Consider the following 18542-nt stretch of genomic DNA (forward strand, 5'->3'; position numbering starts at 1 on the left):
CCTCCCAGTTCAGTGTGATTTAGTCTCTACACGGTCAGCCCAGTTGTCCTAAGATTATTTATTTAGGCCTAGTTCCATAGTCCTTTAGATGATTAAGGAAAAAGCAGCCATTCTTCTAATGTAGCACCTGACCCACTTTGTCAAGCAGAGTAAAACACAATACCAAGGGATAGTTTGAGTTCTGGGATAGTCAAATGAAAAGGGTCTGCAGTAAATCTAGAACCAAGGAAGCAGAATAACCATATCTCACCCTGCTGTAGTATCTAAATTTCCTTTAGTATGGCCTTAACGCTACACAAGTAAAATTGTTTTGGTTTAGTTTTTTTCCCTTTAAATTATGTATTTGAGAAAAATCTGTAATAGATTTTTCTTTTAATATGCTAATTGTTAAGATCCATCACCTGTTGCTGTATTTGGGAATTTTTGGTTATGTGCATATTTAAGAAATTGAATTGGATAAAGAAAGTAAAGGTTTGTTTCATACAGAGAAAAATTTTAAACTGCGATGAGAATCCCATGAGTGTCAATAGTAAAAGGAATGTGGAAGAAAGTTGGGAGAGTCTGAACAATTTGATCAAGAGAATAAATTGATGAAAGTTTATTGTTGTTGCTTGAACTAACACATTTTTAGTCTGTTGCATGGTTAAACCATTTAAAAGTACTATTGTTTGTGTTGGTATGCATAGTTGAAGTAACACACAATAACAATAATATTAGTAATAACACATTATGATAAATCATTTAGTAAATCAGAATTAATAACACGTATATACCAAATAAAAGAGGAATCTATCAGAATATTATTGTCAATGAAAAATGATGCATTACCCTTACTATCATTTTTAAAGTTTTGAAAAAGATGATATTTTATTTCTCTACCAAAGCAAACAACTCTTAAGTTTTTAAAAACGCCCTCATTTTGCTATTTGGGCTATATGAACTATTAAGATATTTTGCAACGTCTAAGTCACAGAAGGTTTTCCTTTTTCATGTCAACAGACAGCATTATAAAGGTTGAAAAAAGCATAATATTAATTTTTAACAGAATCTTTAGTGATCAATTTTTAGTTGAGTTCCAAGGGAGTTTGCGGTTAGAAAATATATTTTAATTATCTGCAGTATCGTTGCAGTGGTGTTTGTGTCAGGCCAGTGAGGGTTCCAGCCTCGGCTTTCTCCTTTACTGGCTCTGTGAAGTCCACATGTTTCTTAATATCTCTGAACTTCAATTTTCTCTTCAATAAAATGGCGCATTTACCTTGTAGAGGTGCGCGTGTGTGTGTGTGTGTGTGTGTGTGTGTGTGTGTGTGTGTGAGAGAGAGAGAGAGAGACAATTAAATTGTGCTTTAAATGCACCTAACTTAGTGTAGTTACTATTAGTTTAGTTTAACTTACTACCTTTTACTGTTCTTTTTTTGTTGAAATCTATTCCAAGACAGTTTTGCCCCAAATTTGGGGGGAGGTCATTCTAAAAATAGATTTAGATGGCATGTAATTATTTGTAAGAATAGGATCCAGGTGAACCCTAAAACCAGTTTCTATGACTAACAGTAATAGTATCCCAAATGAATAAAGTAGGAAGTCTTTTATTTTCTCTTCTGCCTCTATTGTGAGGCAGTACCTATAGTTCTATTTTTTTTCTTTTTTTTTTTTTTGTGGTATGCGGGCCTCCCTCTGTTGTGGCCTCTCCCGTTGCGGGGCACAGGCTCCGGACGCGCAGGCTCGGCGGCCATGGCTCACGGGCCCAGCCGCTCCGCGGCACGTGGGATCCTCCCAGACCGGGGCACGAACCCGGTTCCCCTGCATCGGCAGGCGGACGCGCAACCACTGCGCCACCAGGGAAGCCCCTATAGTTCTATTTTTTGATGATGTCCAGAATGAGACTCCCCGGCCGTCCTTTTCTGGAAACTCTTAGTTTTTAAAAACTGTTTACTATTTACTGCTGCTCCAAACCTGATTTTTAAAAATGCCTAATTTGCCTTTTCTTTTCTCAAGCAAGCACTGCTCACAGAGGAAATGGTTGTGGCCGGTAGCGCACTCTCTCTTTGAATGTTTTGGGTTGGCTGGTTTCTGTGACCTCAGCACCTAAAACTGCTCTTGTTCACTCAGCTTTACTGGCTGTCATCGTCAGCATCTTGGCAAGGAGGGCAAAAGGCTCCGTTGCCTTAGGACAGAACTAGAAGTTAGGAAGAGAACTCCGTTGTCTCAGCTCTGCACTCTGGCTGGCCAGGCGTTCGGAAGCAAGTCAAATTTTCCTGTCTCATTTTCTCTCTCTCTTCGGAGGGAGCCATGGGGCTTGACTTTCCTCCTAGATGTATTCTGAGCCTTCCTTCTTGGCTGTTAGAGAGAGGTTGTGAAGAAGGCCAAAGTGTTAAGTAATATAGCACCTGTCTGCATTAATGCAAAGGTAGCTTTTCTCTGTTTAACATCAGATAATCTAGTTGGGTATCAGAAATCGGCCGTCAGTATCTGGAAGGTGAACTTAAACCTCAGGTTGTTGTCTATCATTTAAGACCAGACTGTAATGTATATTTCCACCTTCCCCCTCCCCCATTTTATTATCTCCATTAGACTTCAGGCTCGCATAGCCCATAGGATACAGGAACTGGAAAATCTCCCTGGCTCTTTGCCACCAGATTTACGAACCAAAGCAACCGTGGAACTGAAAGCACTTCGGTTACTCAATTTCCAGCGTCAGGTAATACCTTTTCCCCAGCACATCTGAGGTGCAGGAAATAAATATAATTGTTCCAGAGTGTGATCTCTGTGTTTCCTTAAGTCGTTCAATATTGTTATAAAGATATAAACTTAGTAAAAGACTGTATCTTTTCGACCAGTAGCGCAGAACTAAAAGTAATGAAGACTGACTGCTTATTATTCTATTTTTCTCTTCTGTACATCAGAGACATTTTTTTCTTCCATATTATGGTTTCCAAAGTCAGAGTTACGGCATTTTGTTACTGTAGATGAAACCTTGAGAACAGATGGGATAGCTCCTGTTTGCCTTTATGGTTTCAAAGAAAAACAGGAAGGTGATAGATCAGAGCTTCTTTGTAAAGAGAAATGTAAAATCCTAGCCATGACTATGAAAATCATTTTAACAAATACGAAAGCCACTCAACTAAATTAATAGCTCAGTGTTTATAGAAATACATAAAACTGCTTTGTAACTGTTGATCATTCGTCAACACCTACTTTTGGAGCATTTCATCACATCAGACCCCCATATTTGACTAATCAGTGAATTTGTATCTATTGTGCTCGCTATGGTCTTAGTAGTCACTGATTAAGAAAGGCTAGCATAGCGATCTATTTTATAATTGCTAAATCAGTAGGAGACTAGTGGAATGAAGTAGAGCTAATTTTCACTTTGGCGAGTTTTGCCTTCTGGACCCCAAAGCTTCAGGTCCCCTGGTCGTCGCACAGCGGCATTTAGCCAAAGGGGAAAAGGAATGCTTCCTCGCCAGTCAGACGAGCTTATTTGGTGAAGGTCTCGGGGCACGCAAAATGAATAATTAATGACTGAAAGTAGTGTGGAAGTACTGAATTACATGACTTGGTCTATTGGAGGATGTGAGTAAAATCACAAGGCCAACTCTCTTGCTATTGTCATATGAACTTGGAAATACGTTTTGCCTTGTTGGTTATAATATCACAAGAGGGGCATCGTGGTGGCTGGAGGCTACTTGACCATAGGTTTGTGAGAATAGATTAGAGCTTAAATTAAGAACTAAAAAAGAAAGGAAAAAAAAAAAAAAGAAAAAACTTTCTGCGCTCCATTTGCTTCTTCCTTACAGGTAACTTCATAAAATGCCTTGATAAGCTGTTTAATAAAATTTTGTTAAATGAGTATTTTCAGGAATAAGATTAGATTCAAATTAGCTTCACTATGCTGGATTCTGATTGGTTTCTGATTTTTGCTTCATATTATTGAAAAATCTGTTAGCTGTGACGTTTTCCAATGAAATTAGCTGTAATGGATGCTGATTTCAGATTCAGTCGAATTGCTATTTCAGTGCATGTTTCCACCCCCCACCTTTTACCACCAGGTAACATACAGTATGAATGAAACACTGTATTTCTGATCTAAAAGAAGTCCATAATACAGTAAAAAAAATATTAAGTATCTTGCAAAGAATATCATTGTTAGGAGTGGGAGGAAGCCCAAATTAGTATTTCCGTCTTTTACGTGAGATGATGAATTAGCACTGTTTGCATATCTGCAGCTACTTCACATGAGCAGGAAGTAATTCTTCTATTCTTTTTTGCGCAGCCTTGTTCACGTTAATCTTTAAGCACAAAGAGAAAGTTAGCATGGCACTAACTTAGCATGTTAGTATGGAAGTAAAAAAACGTAAAAAGCTTATTAACTAATTAATATCATTAGGATAATTAAATAGAGTGAATCAATTTATTTAAAAGCCAAGACATCCTCTACTTACTTACTGATTTATTTTCTTTACTGTTAACAGTGCCGTACTTGCTTCCTCTCTGAATTTTTTGGAAAGAAAACTTAGAGCATCTTTGAAAATACCATATACATTCAGCATGATGTAGTCCCTTTGTTTACTAAAAGGCCAACTGTGATGGAGAAACTCAGGGAGTCACCATTCAGCTCCACTAAATGGAGGGCAGGGGGCGACGGGGGTCTGGCCTCCGTCTGGGGAGGTGTTCTAACTGCTCCCCTCTTGACAGCTGAGACAGGAGGTAGTGGCCTGCATGCGACGGGACACGACCCTGGAGACGGCCCTCAACTCCAAAGCATACAAACGGAGCAAGCGCCAGACCCTGAGGGAAGCCCGCATGACGGAGAAGCTGGAGAAGCAGCAGAAAATCGAGCAGGAGAGGAAGCGTCGGCAGAAGCACCAGGTACTTGGGCCTGGGCTCTGGGTGCCCCGCTGTTGACGGAGATGCTAAGCGAGAAACTGGGCGGAGTCAGAACCACTGAACAGTGGACAACTGCAGGCAGTGGGGACATCACAGAAAGGATCCTGGGAGCTCACGTAGTCCAACCACACCATTTCATAGATGAGGAAACCTAGGCCCAGCCAGCGTGGTAGGTGACCTCCGCAAGGGCACGCGAACTGTCAGTACAGGATAAGGGGGTGGGGGGACCCTGCTTTCTGAATTCCAATCAGGTGTCATATTCATAACCCCGTGGGATGCTGCTGACTGGGTAGGCACAGGCGGGTTTCCTGGAACAAAGTCCTGGGGAAGAAGGAACTTGGAAAGAAGAGGGCAAACAGTTATTTTTATCACATATATAAATATAGTATCCTGGGCTTTTCAAGGGCCCAGTTGAAGGTTTCACAGGGGCAGATATTTTAAAACATTCCTTTCTAGGGATTTGGAAATATTTTGATGTAGGATTTGATCTCCTGTTGTAATCCTGTGAATTTTGTTTTTCTGTGCTTAATTTAGTGCCTTGATTAAGTTTTTTTTTTTTGGCTGTGTCGGGTCTTCGTTGCTGTGCGAGGGCTTTCTCTAGTTGCGGTGAGCGGGGGCCACTCTTCATCGCGGTGCGCGGGCCTCTCACTGTCGCGGCCTCACTTGTTGCGGAGGACAGGCTCCAGATGCGCAGGCTCAGTAGTTGTGGCTCACGGGCCCAGTTGCTCCGCGGCATGTGGGATCCTCCCAGACCAGGGCTCGAACCCGTGTCCCCTGCATCAGCAGGCAGATTCTCAACCACTGCACCACCAGGGAAGCCCAAGTTTTGTTTTGAAAAGTGTTGGACTTAAGTGTAAATAAGGTTATAAGTTTCCCCTTCTTTATTTAAAAAGTGGATACAAAAGATGTATGGCAATTTTAGCTTCCTATAAAGCTTTTTTTGAGGGACAATTCTAAGGTATTTAAGTGAGAGCAGAAGAAACACGAGTTTTGTAACACACTTCTCACTGGAAACACCCGTCTCCCTGAGGTTTATCTGGGAGTGATTTGCTTTACATTTTATCATCACTGTTTTGTAGGTCTCTCTCAACCTTTGATCTTTCCATTTTCATGTGGCCACACCCTCAAGGCCGGGGAGGCTTCTCTTCCACCGGCTGGCACCAAAACAAACTTTGAGAAGTCATCTTTCCCACCACCACATAGCCCACACCTCAGCTATGGAGACACACCAGGGCACCTGTCCCCAAATAGGTTCTAGTCCCCCATGGCTGTTCAATACACAGAGTTTCCCTGGACTGTGATGAAACCTCAAACGACATTGGGAACTGAATTTTAAGCCTTCTCTTCTCCCCACTTTGGATCCCTTAGGAATACCTGAACAGTATTTTGCAACATGCAAAAGATTTTAAGGAGTACCATCGGTCCGTGGCCGGGAAGATCCAGAAGCTTTCCAAAGCAGTGGCCACTTGGCACGCCAACACCGAAAGGGAACAGAAGAAGGAGACCGAGCGGATCGAAAAGGAGAGAATGCGGAGATTGATGGTAAGGGGCCTCCCTACAGGGGCCCAGGAAGATGCTCCCCTCACAGCCATCTGCACTGACAATGTTAAACATGCTGTAGTAGAAGGAGAGAGGAAAAGCTGCCTATCAAATACAGTGATCCATTCCTTTGAACTTTACAGGGATGGAGTAAAAATATCTTCCCTTTCCTAGACAGAGCAGTGCCACAAATCTAGGGCTACCACTGATGAGTGTAGTGTTTCCATGTCCTAGGGTGGCACTGTTATTTTCAGATGATAGCTTTTTCTTTTTTCGGTACGCGGACCTCTCGCGGTTGTGGCCTCTCCCGTTGCGGAGCACAGGCTCCGGATGCGCCGGCTCAGCGGCCGTGGCTCAAGGGCCCAGCCGCTCCGCGGCATGTGGGATCTTCCCGGACCGGGGCACGAACCCATGTCCCCTGCATCGGCAGGCAGACCCTCAGCCACCGCGCCATCAGGGAAGCCCCAGATGATAGCTTTTTACGTAAAGGCAGGTACTATGTTTTGCAGGAGTTTTGCTCACCAGACCTGGAAGGATGGAAACGGCAGTTCTTTTTAAAGTGTTGCCTCTTCGAGACTAATGACACAAGTTGTTTTAAATGAATATCTCATGAAGTTGTGTCTTGGAATCTAAGAAGTTCTCTTTTTTTGAAGCCGCTGGTGCTTCCAAATTCTGGCAGAAATTTTTCTCTAACAGTTTAAAAAGTGATTTTTAAGTTAATTTTGAAATGTTGCTTTTTTTATGATAGCGATGTTAATGGGTCATTTCGTTTTCACTGTTACTTTTTAATGGATATATAAACACAGAAGGAATTGGTTTATATCACTGGCCTGCGTATTTGAGTTTATTGGCCATTTATTTTTGGTATCGGACCTCAGAGCACACCGTGGATTTTAGAAAAGTGTGTGTAATGTATATTGATAGGAGACCTGTAAATTCTATCTGGGATGTAATGCCTGGGTATTGGATGAAGATAAAATCATTAGCCTCAACCCATAATTATGTCCCTGGAAAATTCCAAATGACATAGTTTTCCTGGCTGGTATTACGGTTTGCGTTTTTTTGTCATTAATTTTTTTGTATTTTGGAGAGTGAACACCATATTTTAAAAGGCTCTGTGTCCGGGGTCTACTACATCTTACGACCTTCTCCTGCCTCCCTCTCGTATTTTGGGAGGGAGGGGACCAAGAGATGGCTAACTAGCTGGGGAGACCATTTTATAGTATTTGAGCAGGGAGCAGTCAAATTCGTCTGATTCAACTGAAGTGAAACTATATTAGAACTTCAGTAACAGATTGGCTTGACGCTAATGATTAGGCATTTGCAAATCATTAATTTTCGCAATTAAATGATGGAATATACAGATAACAGGGACACTGAAGTTTTTTTTTATCATTCTTTCTTCAAGTGAGATCAACCGTAACCAAAAGCAATTACAGTTATAATAGCATTTGAGGTTCATGCTCGTCCATGGGGCAGATAGCAGCCAGACGGAGTGATGAGGCTGCTGTTACTCCAGCAAATGCTGGAGGGACACCCTTGGACTGAAAAACCTAAGCTTCTCTGTAAGGAGCTGCCTCTTAAAGATTTTGCAGTGTGTTCCTTTTAATCCTGCATCACGTGAGGAAGATATTTTTGAGATGTCCTTTTACTGGGATGTATAAAAAGATTTCTCTGGAAATGACCCAGAGTGCATCAGTTTTTATTCCATGTAACCTCATAATGTTGCTTAACAGGAGGTAGAAGTGGGAAGTACTGTGTCTGTTTTATGGCTCAGCACTGTCAGGCTTCAGGTGCTAATGACTTGTCTCCAGTCATCTGGGCCCATCACGCAGTGCCGACCTGTGACCAAAATCCCTCCCAATGTGACCTTTCCTATCAACCACATTTTTTATAAATTCATTTATTTATTCATTTTTGGCTGCGTTGGGTCTTCGTGGCTGAGCGCAGGCTTTCTCTAGTTGCGGCGAGCGGGGGCTACTGTTGGTTGTGGTGCGCAGGCTTCTCGTTGCGGTGGCTTCTCTTGTTGCGGAGCTCAGACTCTAGGTGCGTGGGCTTCAGTAGTTGAGGCACACGGGCTTAGTTGCTCCGCGGCATGTGGGATCCTCCCAGACCAGGGCTCGAACTTATGTCCCCTGCGTTGGCAGGTGGTTTCTTAACCACTGTGCCACCAGGGAAGTCCTTGTAATGCTTTTAAGTATAAGAAGTTATTTGTTCAAAACCTATTCAGTTCCTTGCCTCTGGAAGTACTTATTGAAGTAGTTATGAATGAAAAGCTGTTATGTCTGGAATTTGCTTCAGGACAATCCAGTTTGGGATTTCAGGGAGGAGGTGGGGGAAGGGCTGCAGCGAAACAAACAGGAGTCATAGGGAGTTAATTTTTGTTGCTTGGTGTTGGTTATAGGAGAGATTATAGTACCTTCTCTACTTTTGGTTATATTTGACACTTTCCAAAATGTAAAGTTAAGAATAAGTTTCAGATGGTGAATCCTCAAATTTTAACACTTTTTGCGCAGTTAAAGAAACACAAAAGAATGAAAAGTTGGCTCAGAGTGCTTGATCACACCACACAAATAGCGTGGTTATGTGTGTTGACCTTGCCGTGAACTCTGGTGTCCCAGGACATAGGCATCGTACCTCCGTGTGTTCCCCAGTCCCAGACAGGGTGCGAGAACTCGGGCGGCCGACATCATTCGGTTTGCTGCGCGGACCACCGAAGTTCAGACCATCAAGGGGAGGGTTGAGTGGAAAAAGGTGTTGTCTGCAAACTTTTATTATGTTCTGATCATGCTCTTCTTTCCTTAATAGGCTGAAGATGAAGAGGGCTATAGAAAACTGATCGATCAAAAGAAAGATAGGCGTTTAGCGTACCTTTTGCAGCAGACCGATGAGTATGTGGCCAACCTGACTAATCTGGTTTGGGAGCATAAGCAAGCCCAGGCGGCCAAAGAGAAGAAGAAGAGGAGGAGGAAGAGGAAGGTGAGCACCTGAGTGGCTGTGGCTGAGCTGGGCAACGTGTGGCCGCCGACCAGTTTTCGGCACATGTTGCCCTTTAATGAGTACTTCCTGCTACACTAATGGGAGACTTAGATGATTATATTGCAAACATTGCTGATATAAATGGGTTGATGTACTAGGTGTACTAGGCAACATATTGGAGATGGCGGCATGATGGACAGGATGTATATTTGGTTCGTATTTCCAGTGTTTCACACGGCATCCAGAAACTAAGTACACATGGTCGGTAGAAAAAGGAAAACCATGGGCACAAAGAAATGTTTGCTCAAGTGCAATGCCAGCGAGGCAGGGGACTGCTGAGTTAAGAAACTGGAGTGAAAATGAAGACAAAAATGCTGTGTTCAGATTGAAAGGAGCCAGAGGAAGATGGAAGAGATAGCTTTGGGATACTTTTAGAACATATTCCAGCCTGTTTCTTTGGACAGACAGTGATGCCAAGACTGTTCACTCAGTTCAGCTGCCCCGGTTTTACACTAAGGTAAATGTGCAAGTCAGGGTTTTAGGTGATTACAGAAAACAGTAAATAGTCTTATGTAAAATAATCCAATTTATTATGAGAAATGAAGGGTAAGATTTAGAATCTGTACTCTGCAGCTACTATATCTCAATTCAAGGGTAACCTGCTTCCCTTTGAAGACCTGTAAATATAGAGCCTCTTTGAAGCTTAAGAAGTCTGCTAATATAGTTCTCGGTGGATATTTTGTTTTCACGGTCAATTCTGATTGGCCCAGGTATAAACATCAACAGGAAGTCTTCGTTAGAATTGTGAAGATTGAGGATTGGTAGCATTTAATCATTTCTTCTCTGCACTGAATAATTGAACAAAATGTTTTTCAAAAAAATAATTAATTTCATGGCTCCTGAATTCTCATACCTGTTTCATAATTAAGGAGGAGGAATAAGTGATTGAAAAGGCGCCTTCTGCACCTGATTTCTTTAGTATAAGATAGCTTCCCTTATTGTGAAGGTGAACAAGGGATGAGTCAGGGCTTGCATTTCGACATTTCTTTGGTGAGGAATACCTCATTTTCTTGTCAAGGTCGCGTTATAGACTTTGCAAAATTCCAGCTCCCAATTTCTGACTTAGGGTTGGCACGTGGCAAGCAGATAACAATTCTGTCATATTCCATAGGTGGACCCCATGAGATGGCCATTTTAGTTTTTCCTGATCCTGAGGCATATTTTGCAGAGACTGTTACAAAAAGGTCACTGTTAGTGTTTTTAGTACTACCATTCGTAGTCTGTGTTTCTTTGTGATTAAAAGCTAATGGCTCAGATATGAGCTTCTGGCTTTTAATTAATGGATTGCTGCAATAGTATTAGATTGTTATATCATCATAGGCAAAGAAAGATACATAATTGAGTTGTAATGATTATGCCTTTATTTTTATGTTAATCTGTACAGAGCAGGAACCTGTCAGTATTTTTCGTGATGCTGCCAACACTGCATCATCTGTAGGTTGACTCTCTACCTCCAAACTCTTGCTTGCAGGTTTGCTAGTAGCACTTATTCTTTCTGTTTCATGTATTTGCTCGGCCAGTATTAACTGAACACTTACTATGATCTAGGCAGGAAGCTAGATGCTGGGGGAGAGAGAATGCAAGTGGTAAGGAAAAGCACTCTTGCCCTCTTAATTAATTAGAGAGACAGACATTAATCAAATATGCACCCAAGTATATAATTATAAACTGTAATGAATGCTGTGAAGGAAGGCACGGAGCAAAACTGGGGCCTGGTTTCCTGGCAAACGAATAATAGGTACCCAAGTGACTCCAGTCTGCCTGGTGGCTGTCTCTGGGCATCTTCCGCTGATGAGCTCACATGATGGAATGTGCAGAATTATTAGTTTATTAGCAGCCCTCTCCCTCTTCCCTGGCATGTTCTCAGGATGCCTCGCATCTGAGCTCCCCCCGCCCTCAGCAGGACCAAGGAGATCAGGCCATATTTCCTTCCTGGGCCATCTTGCTGGGAGACCTTGGATCAAGAAAGGACAAAAAGAAACTGGGCTCCTTTCCTAGTCCTTCCTGAAAACTGTCTCACGGGGTTTTAAGACTTAGTTCAGAGTGAGTTACCCAGTTTTAGATGTACCTTAATTCAAGTGCAAAGAAAATGGATGCTTTCAAAAGCTGATTATTTGACACTCTGGATTACCTGGAGTTCTTCTTCCCTCCATTAGAGTGAATGATTGAGAGTTGTTTGTTCCAGCTTCTCTGTCAGGGAGGAAACCTGCATGCGGACACTTAAAAATTCTGTGCTGTCCCTTTCAGCCTTTCCCATAGAAGTGAATATCATGCTGTACCTATCTGCAGGTTTTACTTTTTTTTCTAATTAAGTAAGGCATCCCTAAATCTTTGTTTTGAGAAAGCTTCTTTACTCAGTGAACTAACAGCATTGAACTGTTGGCAACACTTGTAGGACTAGATACAGGTAACTTCAAGACCTGTGCCGTCAAAGATAAGTATGGTGGACCTTGCAGTTTAATTGGAAAAGGGCTACTTTTTTACTCAGTGTTAAACTAGTGTATCATTTTTTGAGGAATTGCCCTGGTGTAACAGAGGCCTTTTTCTTTCTTGGGGAGTTGATCAGGTTTACTTGGTGTTAGTGAATAATAGAGTGGGTTTCCTTTAACCTCTCAGGACCTTGCTTAGTTTTTCTCTTCTCACCATTAGAGCCGCTTCTATGAAATATACATTTATAAATCATTCTGAAACTTCTCGATCTCAACCTGGCCTTCCATTAATGCCCTTGAAGTGGAAGAAAAAGAAATAAGCTCTATGTATCTACTTAAGTGTTAGAGAAGGAATAATTTTTTAAGTATTGAAATATCTAATTAGGTGACAGCAGTCTCTGCAGTGTGACAAGGTGAATACACTGTTATGGGTACTTAGCATGACCTGGAGGTCTCCATCCTCTGCCATGCGAGTTCTCTTATATCTACTGGGGGACTCCAGGTTGAAATGGCATTGTGTACAAATAGAATTGAACGTGCTAACTTACGAAATTGGACTACTGTCTAAAGCACATTGGTACGCAATCTCTTAAATTCATAACTGCGTAAGAAAACACAGAACACTAATTTGCTGTTATTCCCTTGTAGGATATTTCATTAAGAGATCTATTACCCCGTGCTTCAGTCTCTTGATCTGTAAGAAGGTGATAGGAACAGGACCTATAGCCTAGATTTGTTGTGAGGATCACATAGGAAAGTTTATCTAAAGCACTTAGAACGCTCCCTGGGACATAGTAAGTGCTCAGTAAATATTAGTTATTTTATCAATCAATTCTGTGGTATAGATGTAGGATCATGATTGTTGAAATGTGGTTATAGGTTTTTCTGAAAATAAAATCTTCTTTTTCCCCTTACTGTATGTTCTCTGTGGTGTTGAGAAAATAAATGGCCACCATTTTTTTCTAGGTGAGGATCAATTAGATATTATTAGGTAGAATGTCTTTTAGGACAATGACAGGCTCCTTGGCTGTGGAGGCCTGCAGTGGGAAATGAGGATTTCTTATTTTTGGCAGACTCTGCTTCCCTCTTCCTCGCCAGATCCTACAAAGAGAATTTTCTAATTATTTGGCCTATAATATCCAAACAATAAGGTATTTCTTACAGAGATTTAGGGTATGTCTTTCCTTAAGCTGTGGTTGGGAGCCCATGCCAGGCCCCTAACCCGCAAACCTACTGCTGAAAATTCTGGTCATTTAAGAGGTTCAGCTTCCCCAGCTATTGACTTCAGGCCAAAAATAAAGTATTTAATCCCCTTCCCCCAAATCTTTCACTGGGGTGTATACCAACAGAACTACACCCTTGGTATTTATTGTGACATTTCTTGGTAACCCATCATACTAATGAGAACATAGAGAATCCATAGGGGAGTGCTGTGTCAAATGTCTTTTTCATCATGGTCTTTCTTTCTGAAACTTATTCTATTCTCTTTCTCTCTCATCAAACACTGTTATACATGAATCTGTGATGTTTTGGAGGGGGGACCTTTCCGGCATAGTGTATTGATCAATATAGTTATAGGAAATGTGTTTTTCTTTTTCTTTTAGATAGCCAACAATTAGAGAAAAGCCCCTTGGTATAATTTTCAGTGAAAAGAGCATCAAATGCAAAGTAGTAATGTTACTGAGGCATTTATTTTAAATTCAAGTTACTCTCCAGTCCTTCTCAATTCTTTTATCTCTTTTCCCCAAAGATGATTAGCTTATTGCAGTTTTCCTCCACAAGGCGATTTTTGTAGGTGAAAGAAAGGTTCTAAGGCAATTCTGGGCATTTGAGTGTAGTGACTATTGTAAAGGTAGGTGAACACAATGCCATGATGGTTAGATTTATTTGATAAGTTCAGTGTCAAAATGGGTGAAACCAGAAATTTGGATCAAAGTCCAGCTTAACTGGATTGACCAGTTACTTGAGTCAAACTGCTGGAATTGGTTTTCTCTGCAAGGCACAACTTAAGTAATGTGCAATTGCCTGTTAATTTGATATTCTTGGGTATTTTTTTAATTGCCTGATCACCTATCTTAATGCTCACAGGTCCTCTTAAGTGACAGTAAAAATAACCCAAGTGGTTTCTGAAATTCTTAGGTTTCCCTCGAAGCAGAATGAGTCTTTAAGATGCCAACGCATTTGAATGATGTTTCAGCATCTTATAACAACACCTGCTGGGGGATAAACTGTGTTCACTTTATAATATAGATTGTAAAATATGTGGTACAAAGCTGTTTTCTTTACAGAGTGAGGCTGTTTGTGTCCTATGTTGTGGTAATCTGCATAAAGTACCGCAGTGAGACCCATTTTCTTGAATTCACCTTCCACAGGGTTTTCATGTTTGGGGATTCCTTTCCCTCCTCACCGCGTTGCTGATTATTTTATACAGCCTCTGCAAGGAAGGTGGATAGCTGTGCACATAGCTTTGTTCATGAACATTCCTAAAGGAAGGGTATGAATTGACATCGGCCTTAACTGGGAAGCCAAATTGTCTTTCGTTAGGAGTAATTTGCTTCACATCCGATTCCATAATTACATTCCTCCCTGCCCCCCCATGAGGGTCATTAGTTTTCAACTTTTTGTGGATAGGAAGAAGCCAGTACAGAGTTCCTTATTCCTGATTAGTGGAGGAACTGCAGTCGGTTTTGTTTTTTGTGTGTTTGTTTTAATCAGTGGAAATAAGCTCAGGCATCAGCCGGCAACATTGATAGGATGTGTTTGCAGTCACGTGCTACAGATTCACTGTATATGAAACTCTCTCAGGCAGCCGCGGCCACATCAGCCGCAGGCCATCCCACCAGGTGCCCAGTCTGTCCCAGGTTACTCCAATATCGTAGTACCGGTCACAATCTGTTTGGAGTTGATCTTGAGCAACACACGAAGGGAATTTTGGCAGGGGAAGAGAATCGAGGGTTAAGCACTAGTCTGATGTGAGAATGTGGATTTCCGAAAGCATACCAACCAGAGATTGTCCCCAAACTGAAGGAATTCAAAGCATGATGGGAGAACTTGACACCTCTTGCTGTAGAGGAGACTGCCATCTGGCTTCCACCTCCTAGAATAACATAGCCAAACTGGATATAAGTACAGGGCACACAAGGGAAGTCTCACAGAGCACCAGTTCAGTGAGGATCGTGTGTGTGCTCTTAACTCTTTTATGACTTGCACATATATTGTCACCTAATTAACATAATGTTAATTGATTGCATGTATGCTAAGTGGAAAGTGTTGTTCTTGGTGCATTCATTCATTCATTCATTCATCCTTCAAATATTTATTTAGTGCCTTTTAAGTGCCAGGACCCCTTGTAGGTGTGGGAATACATGAGTGAACAAAACAGACAGAAATCCCTGACTTCATAACCTTATGAAGCAGTTTTCAGACAGTGCTATAGCCAGTTTTATATAGACATAAAAGAATAGCCCTCGGACTATCATTGATTCTTTTACATTGTGGAAATTGGCACTCTCGGTGGATATTACATGTAACATTGGATTGTACATATTGAAATAGTGATCCAGTCCTGCAGCAGCCCTATGAGGTAGGGGCCGCTACTGTCCCTATTTTACAGAAGAGGGAACCAAGACACAGAGACTTGCTCGAGATCACACAGCTAAGTACTCTTGCACTTAGTGACAGAGCTGGCATTCAAACGCAGTTCATCTAATTCCAGAGCCAACTTTCTTAAGTCTGATATTACATTGCTTCTCAAATTTGATACCAGATAGAAGTTTAAAAATTAGTTTAGAGGAATTTAAGTAATGGAAAGGCCTGATTATGAGGCAGTTTTTAGATAGCACCCTATCTAGTCTACAGCATATTCACAGAAGAGTATTCTTTAGAATAGTTTTGATTCTGTTATTTATGGTCCTTCAAGCTTTTTAATGTACTATTCATTGAAATAGTGATCCAGTTCCACTAGCTAGATATTGGAAATTGACCTATTCATGGTCTCATCTGATTTTCTTTGTTGGCCAAATTTGTAGCTAATTTCTGATTTGTATGGAAAGAATGGTGGGATTAATTGACTTTCTCCCATTAATTAAAAGAGTTGCCTGAATATAGTGCCTGAGAATTCCAAAAATGACATCTTCAGGGAGGCTGGTAGCAGGGACGGTCTCTTTTCTGAGCCTTTCTGCCATTGTTCTCTGGATCCCTAGCCCAGACATAGGGATGCTTTTCCATGATGGTCATTTCTTTTGAGCTTGTAAATATTTTCAGTTTGGGGTGGCATAAATAGAAAATTAAATTCTTGGGAAATCATAACCAAGGAGAGCATTTCATTTCCTACTCTTTGGTAGAAGTGCTACATTTTTTATGCCTTGTGCTTTGGCATACTTATATACATGTATTTTTTGCAAGAAAATTATCAAACAACTTTAAAATTTCAGACATTTACGGGAACTGCCCTTCCTCAGTATGGACAAAAGGCTGGATTTTCAACACTAAACATTTTCTGTAAAAGCTGTTTTGTCAAGAGACAACTGAGTTATTTTCATGGGAAACAAAAATGTATTACACAATCAATGCCTTAAGTAAACAAAGTGGAGTTAATATTGATTCCGTATCATTATGTATATTTTTAATTAACTAAAGAGCCCAGGGGAGGAAAGCTCATTTTCTTAAATGTCTTGATAAAGGAAATGACTAAAGTTTGTTTGTTTCTTTGTTTTTCTTCTAATCACACCACACAGAATAACTTTAAAATAAGGATTCTGTAAAGCTGATGTTAAGGATTTCACTTGTCGAAGAGGTCGTTATAAATGTAAGAAATTTTAGTCTATTTTGTGTTTCTTGCAGATGAGGCTCTCTCTATCTCTCTCGGGTATGTACAAAATGTGACATAATCCTAGCTTTTCATTTAGGCTGCCTTTGAGGCACATAAAGGTTAATGGGCTAAGATATTGGAATATTTAAGAAATGGAAGATGACAGAATTTTTCATGAGATCACCGTATCTGCATCAAATTTCCCCACATACCCACTGTGGAAATTCTGTATATTATGAAAGCCAATTAGGTAGAATGATAAAAATTCAGAGAACTCACAGAATTTTGTATGATCTTGTATTTTTATAACCCAGGAACGGCTCAGAATTCATTCTTCAGGGGACATTTTTAGAAAACTTGCTAAGGGAATGGGAAAATTGAGCTGATTACGTTAGGATTTGTCTTTATGGTGCCAAACACAAGGACATTTGGGATTCTGACCTCTGTCCCTATGCTGCCACATCTTAAGCTGTTAGAGTCCTGGAAGACACAGTCCACCCATCTCTAGTGGGCCAGGCCTGAGTCACACCTGGCTTTCACTGACTCCCTGCCAGTTGCCAATAAAGTACACAGTTTGTCTCGTCTCAGAGAGTGAAGAGAAACACAAAGAAAAGGCATTAATTCCTAAGCTTTGTTGGATGATGATAAGCAATAATGAATTACTGTTATATACCACCAAGTAGCCATGAGGTCCTTCCTGTACCCACTTTCTTGGTTTACATGTAACATTTGACACTGTTTTGCAGAAGGCTGAAGAGAATGCGGAGGGGGAGGAGTCTGCCCTGGGACCAGATGGAGAGGTAAGGGATTTTGCATCCATTTCTGCTGTGTTCTGTTGAATGATACCCTGCCATACCTTGCTGCACCATTCTCTGTGTATACGGATTTTATTTTGTACTCTGCTATTCATTTTTTTTAACATCTTTATTGGAGTATAATTGCTTTACAATGGTGTATTAGTTTCTGCTTTACAACAGAGTGAATCAGCTGTACATTTACATATATCCCCATATCTCCTCCCTCTTGCGTCTCCCTCCCACCCTCCCTATCCCACCCCTCTAGGTGGTCACAAAGCACCGAGCTGATCTCCCTGTGTTATGTGGCTGCTTCCCACTAGCTAGCTATTTTACATTTGGTAGTATTTATAAGTCCATGCCACTGTCTCACTTCGTCCCAGCTTCCCCTTCCCCTTCCCCGTGTCCTCAGGTCCATTCTCTACATCTGCGTCTTTATTCCTGTCCTGCCCCTAGGTTCTTCAGAACCATTTATTTATTTATTTATTTTAGATTCCATATACGTGTGTTAGCATATGGTATTTATGTCTTTTTTTTTAACATCTTTATTGGAGTGTAGTTGCTTTACAATGGTGTGTTAGTTTCTGCTTTATAACAAAATGAATCAGTTATACATATACATATGTTCCGATATATCTTCCCTCTTCATCTCCCTCCCTATCCCACCCCTCTAGGTGGTCACAGAGCACCGAGCTGATCTCCCTGTGCTATGTGGCTGCTTCCCACTAGCTATCTATTTTACGTTTGGTAGTGTATATATGTCCATGCCACTCTCTCACTTTGTCCCAGCTTACCCTTTTCCCTCCCCATATCCTCAAGTTCGTTCTTGAGTAGGTCTGTGTCTTGCCCCTAGGTTCTTCATGACCATTTTTTTTTCTTAGATTCCATATATATGTGTTAGCATACAGTATTTGTTTATCTCTTTCTGACTGACTTCACTCTGTATGACAGACTCTAGGTCCATCCACCTCACTACAAATAACTCAATTTCGTTTCTTTTTATGGCTGAGTAATATTCCATTGTATATATGTGCCACATCTTCTTTA

General features: G+C 41.1%; 1 protein-coding gene across 1 annotated transcript in view; it reads left to right on the forward strand.

Moving 5' to 3' along the window:
• SMARCA2 (SWI/SNF related BAF chromatin remodeling complex subunit ATPase 2) overlaps nucleotides 1–18542 on the forward strand; it is a 153206-nt gene that overhangs the window by 10492 nt on the left and 124172 nt on the right. Inside the window, exons 3-7 of the mRNA XM_028493907.2 lie at nucleotides 2569–2695; nucleotides 4693–4866; nucleotides 6253–6426; nucleotides 9232–9402; nucleotides 17448–17501. Of these exons, the coding sequence (XP_028349708.2) occupies nucleotides 2569–2695; nucleotides 4693–4866; nucleotides 6253–6426; nucleotides 9232–9402; nucleotides 17448–17501 (700 nt within the window). The remainder of the gene's footprint in view (nucleotides 1–2568; nucleotides 2696–4692; nucleotides 4867–6252; nucleotides 6427–9231; nucleotides 9403–17447; nucleotides 17502–18542) is intronic.

This window comes from Physeter macrocephalus, chromosome 9 (assembly GCF_002837175.3).
Source record: "Physeter macrocephalus isolate SW-GA chromosome 9, ASM283717v5, whole genome shotgun sequence".
NCBI classification, from domain to species: domain Eukaryota; kingdom Metazoa; phylum Chordata; class Mammalia; order Artiodactyla; family Physeteridae; genus Physeter; species Physeter macrocephalus.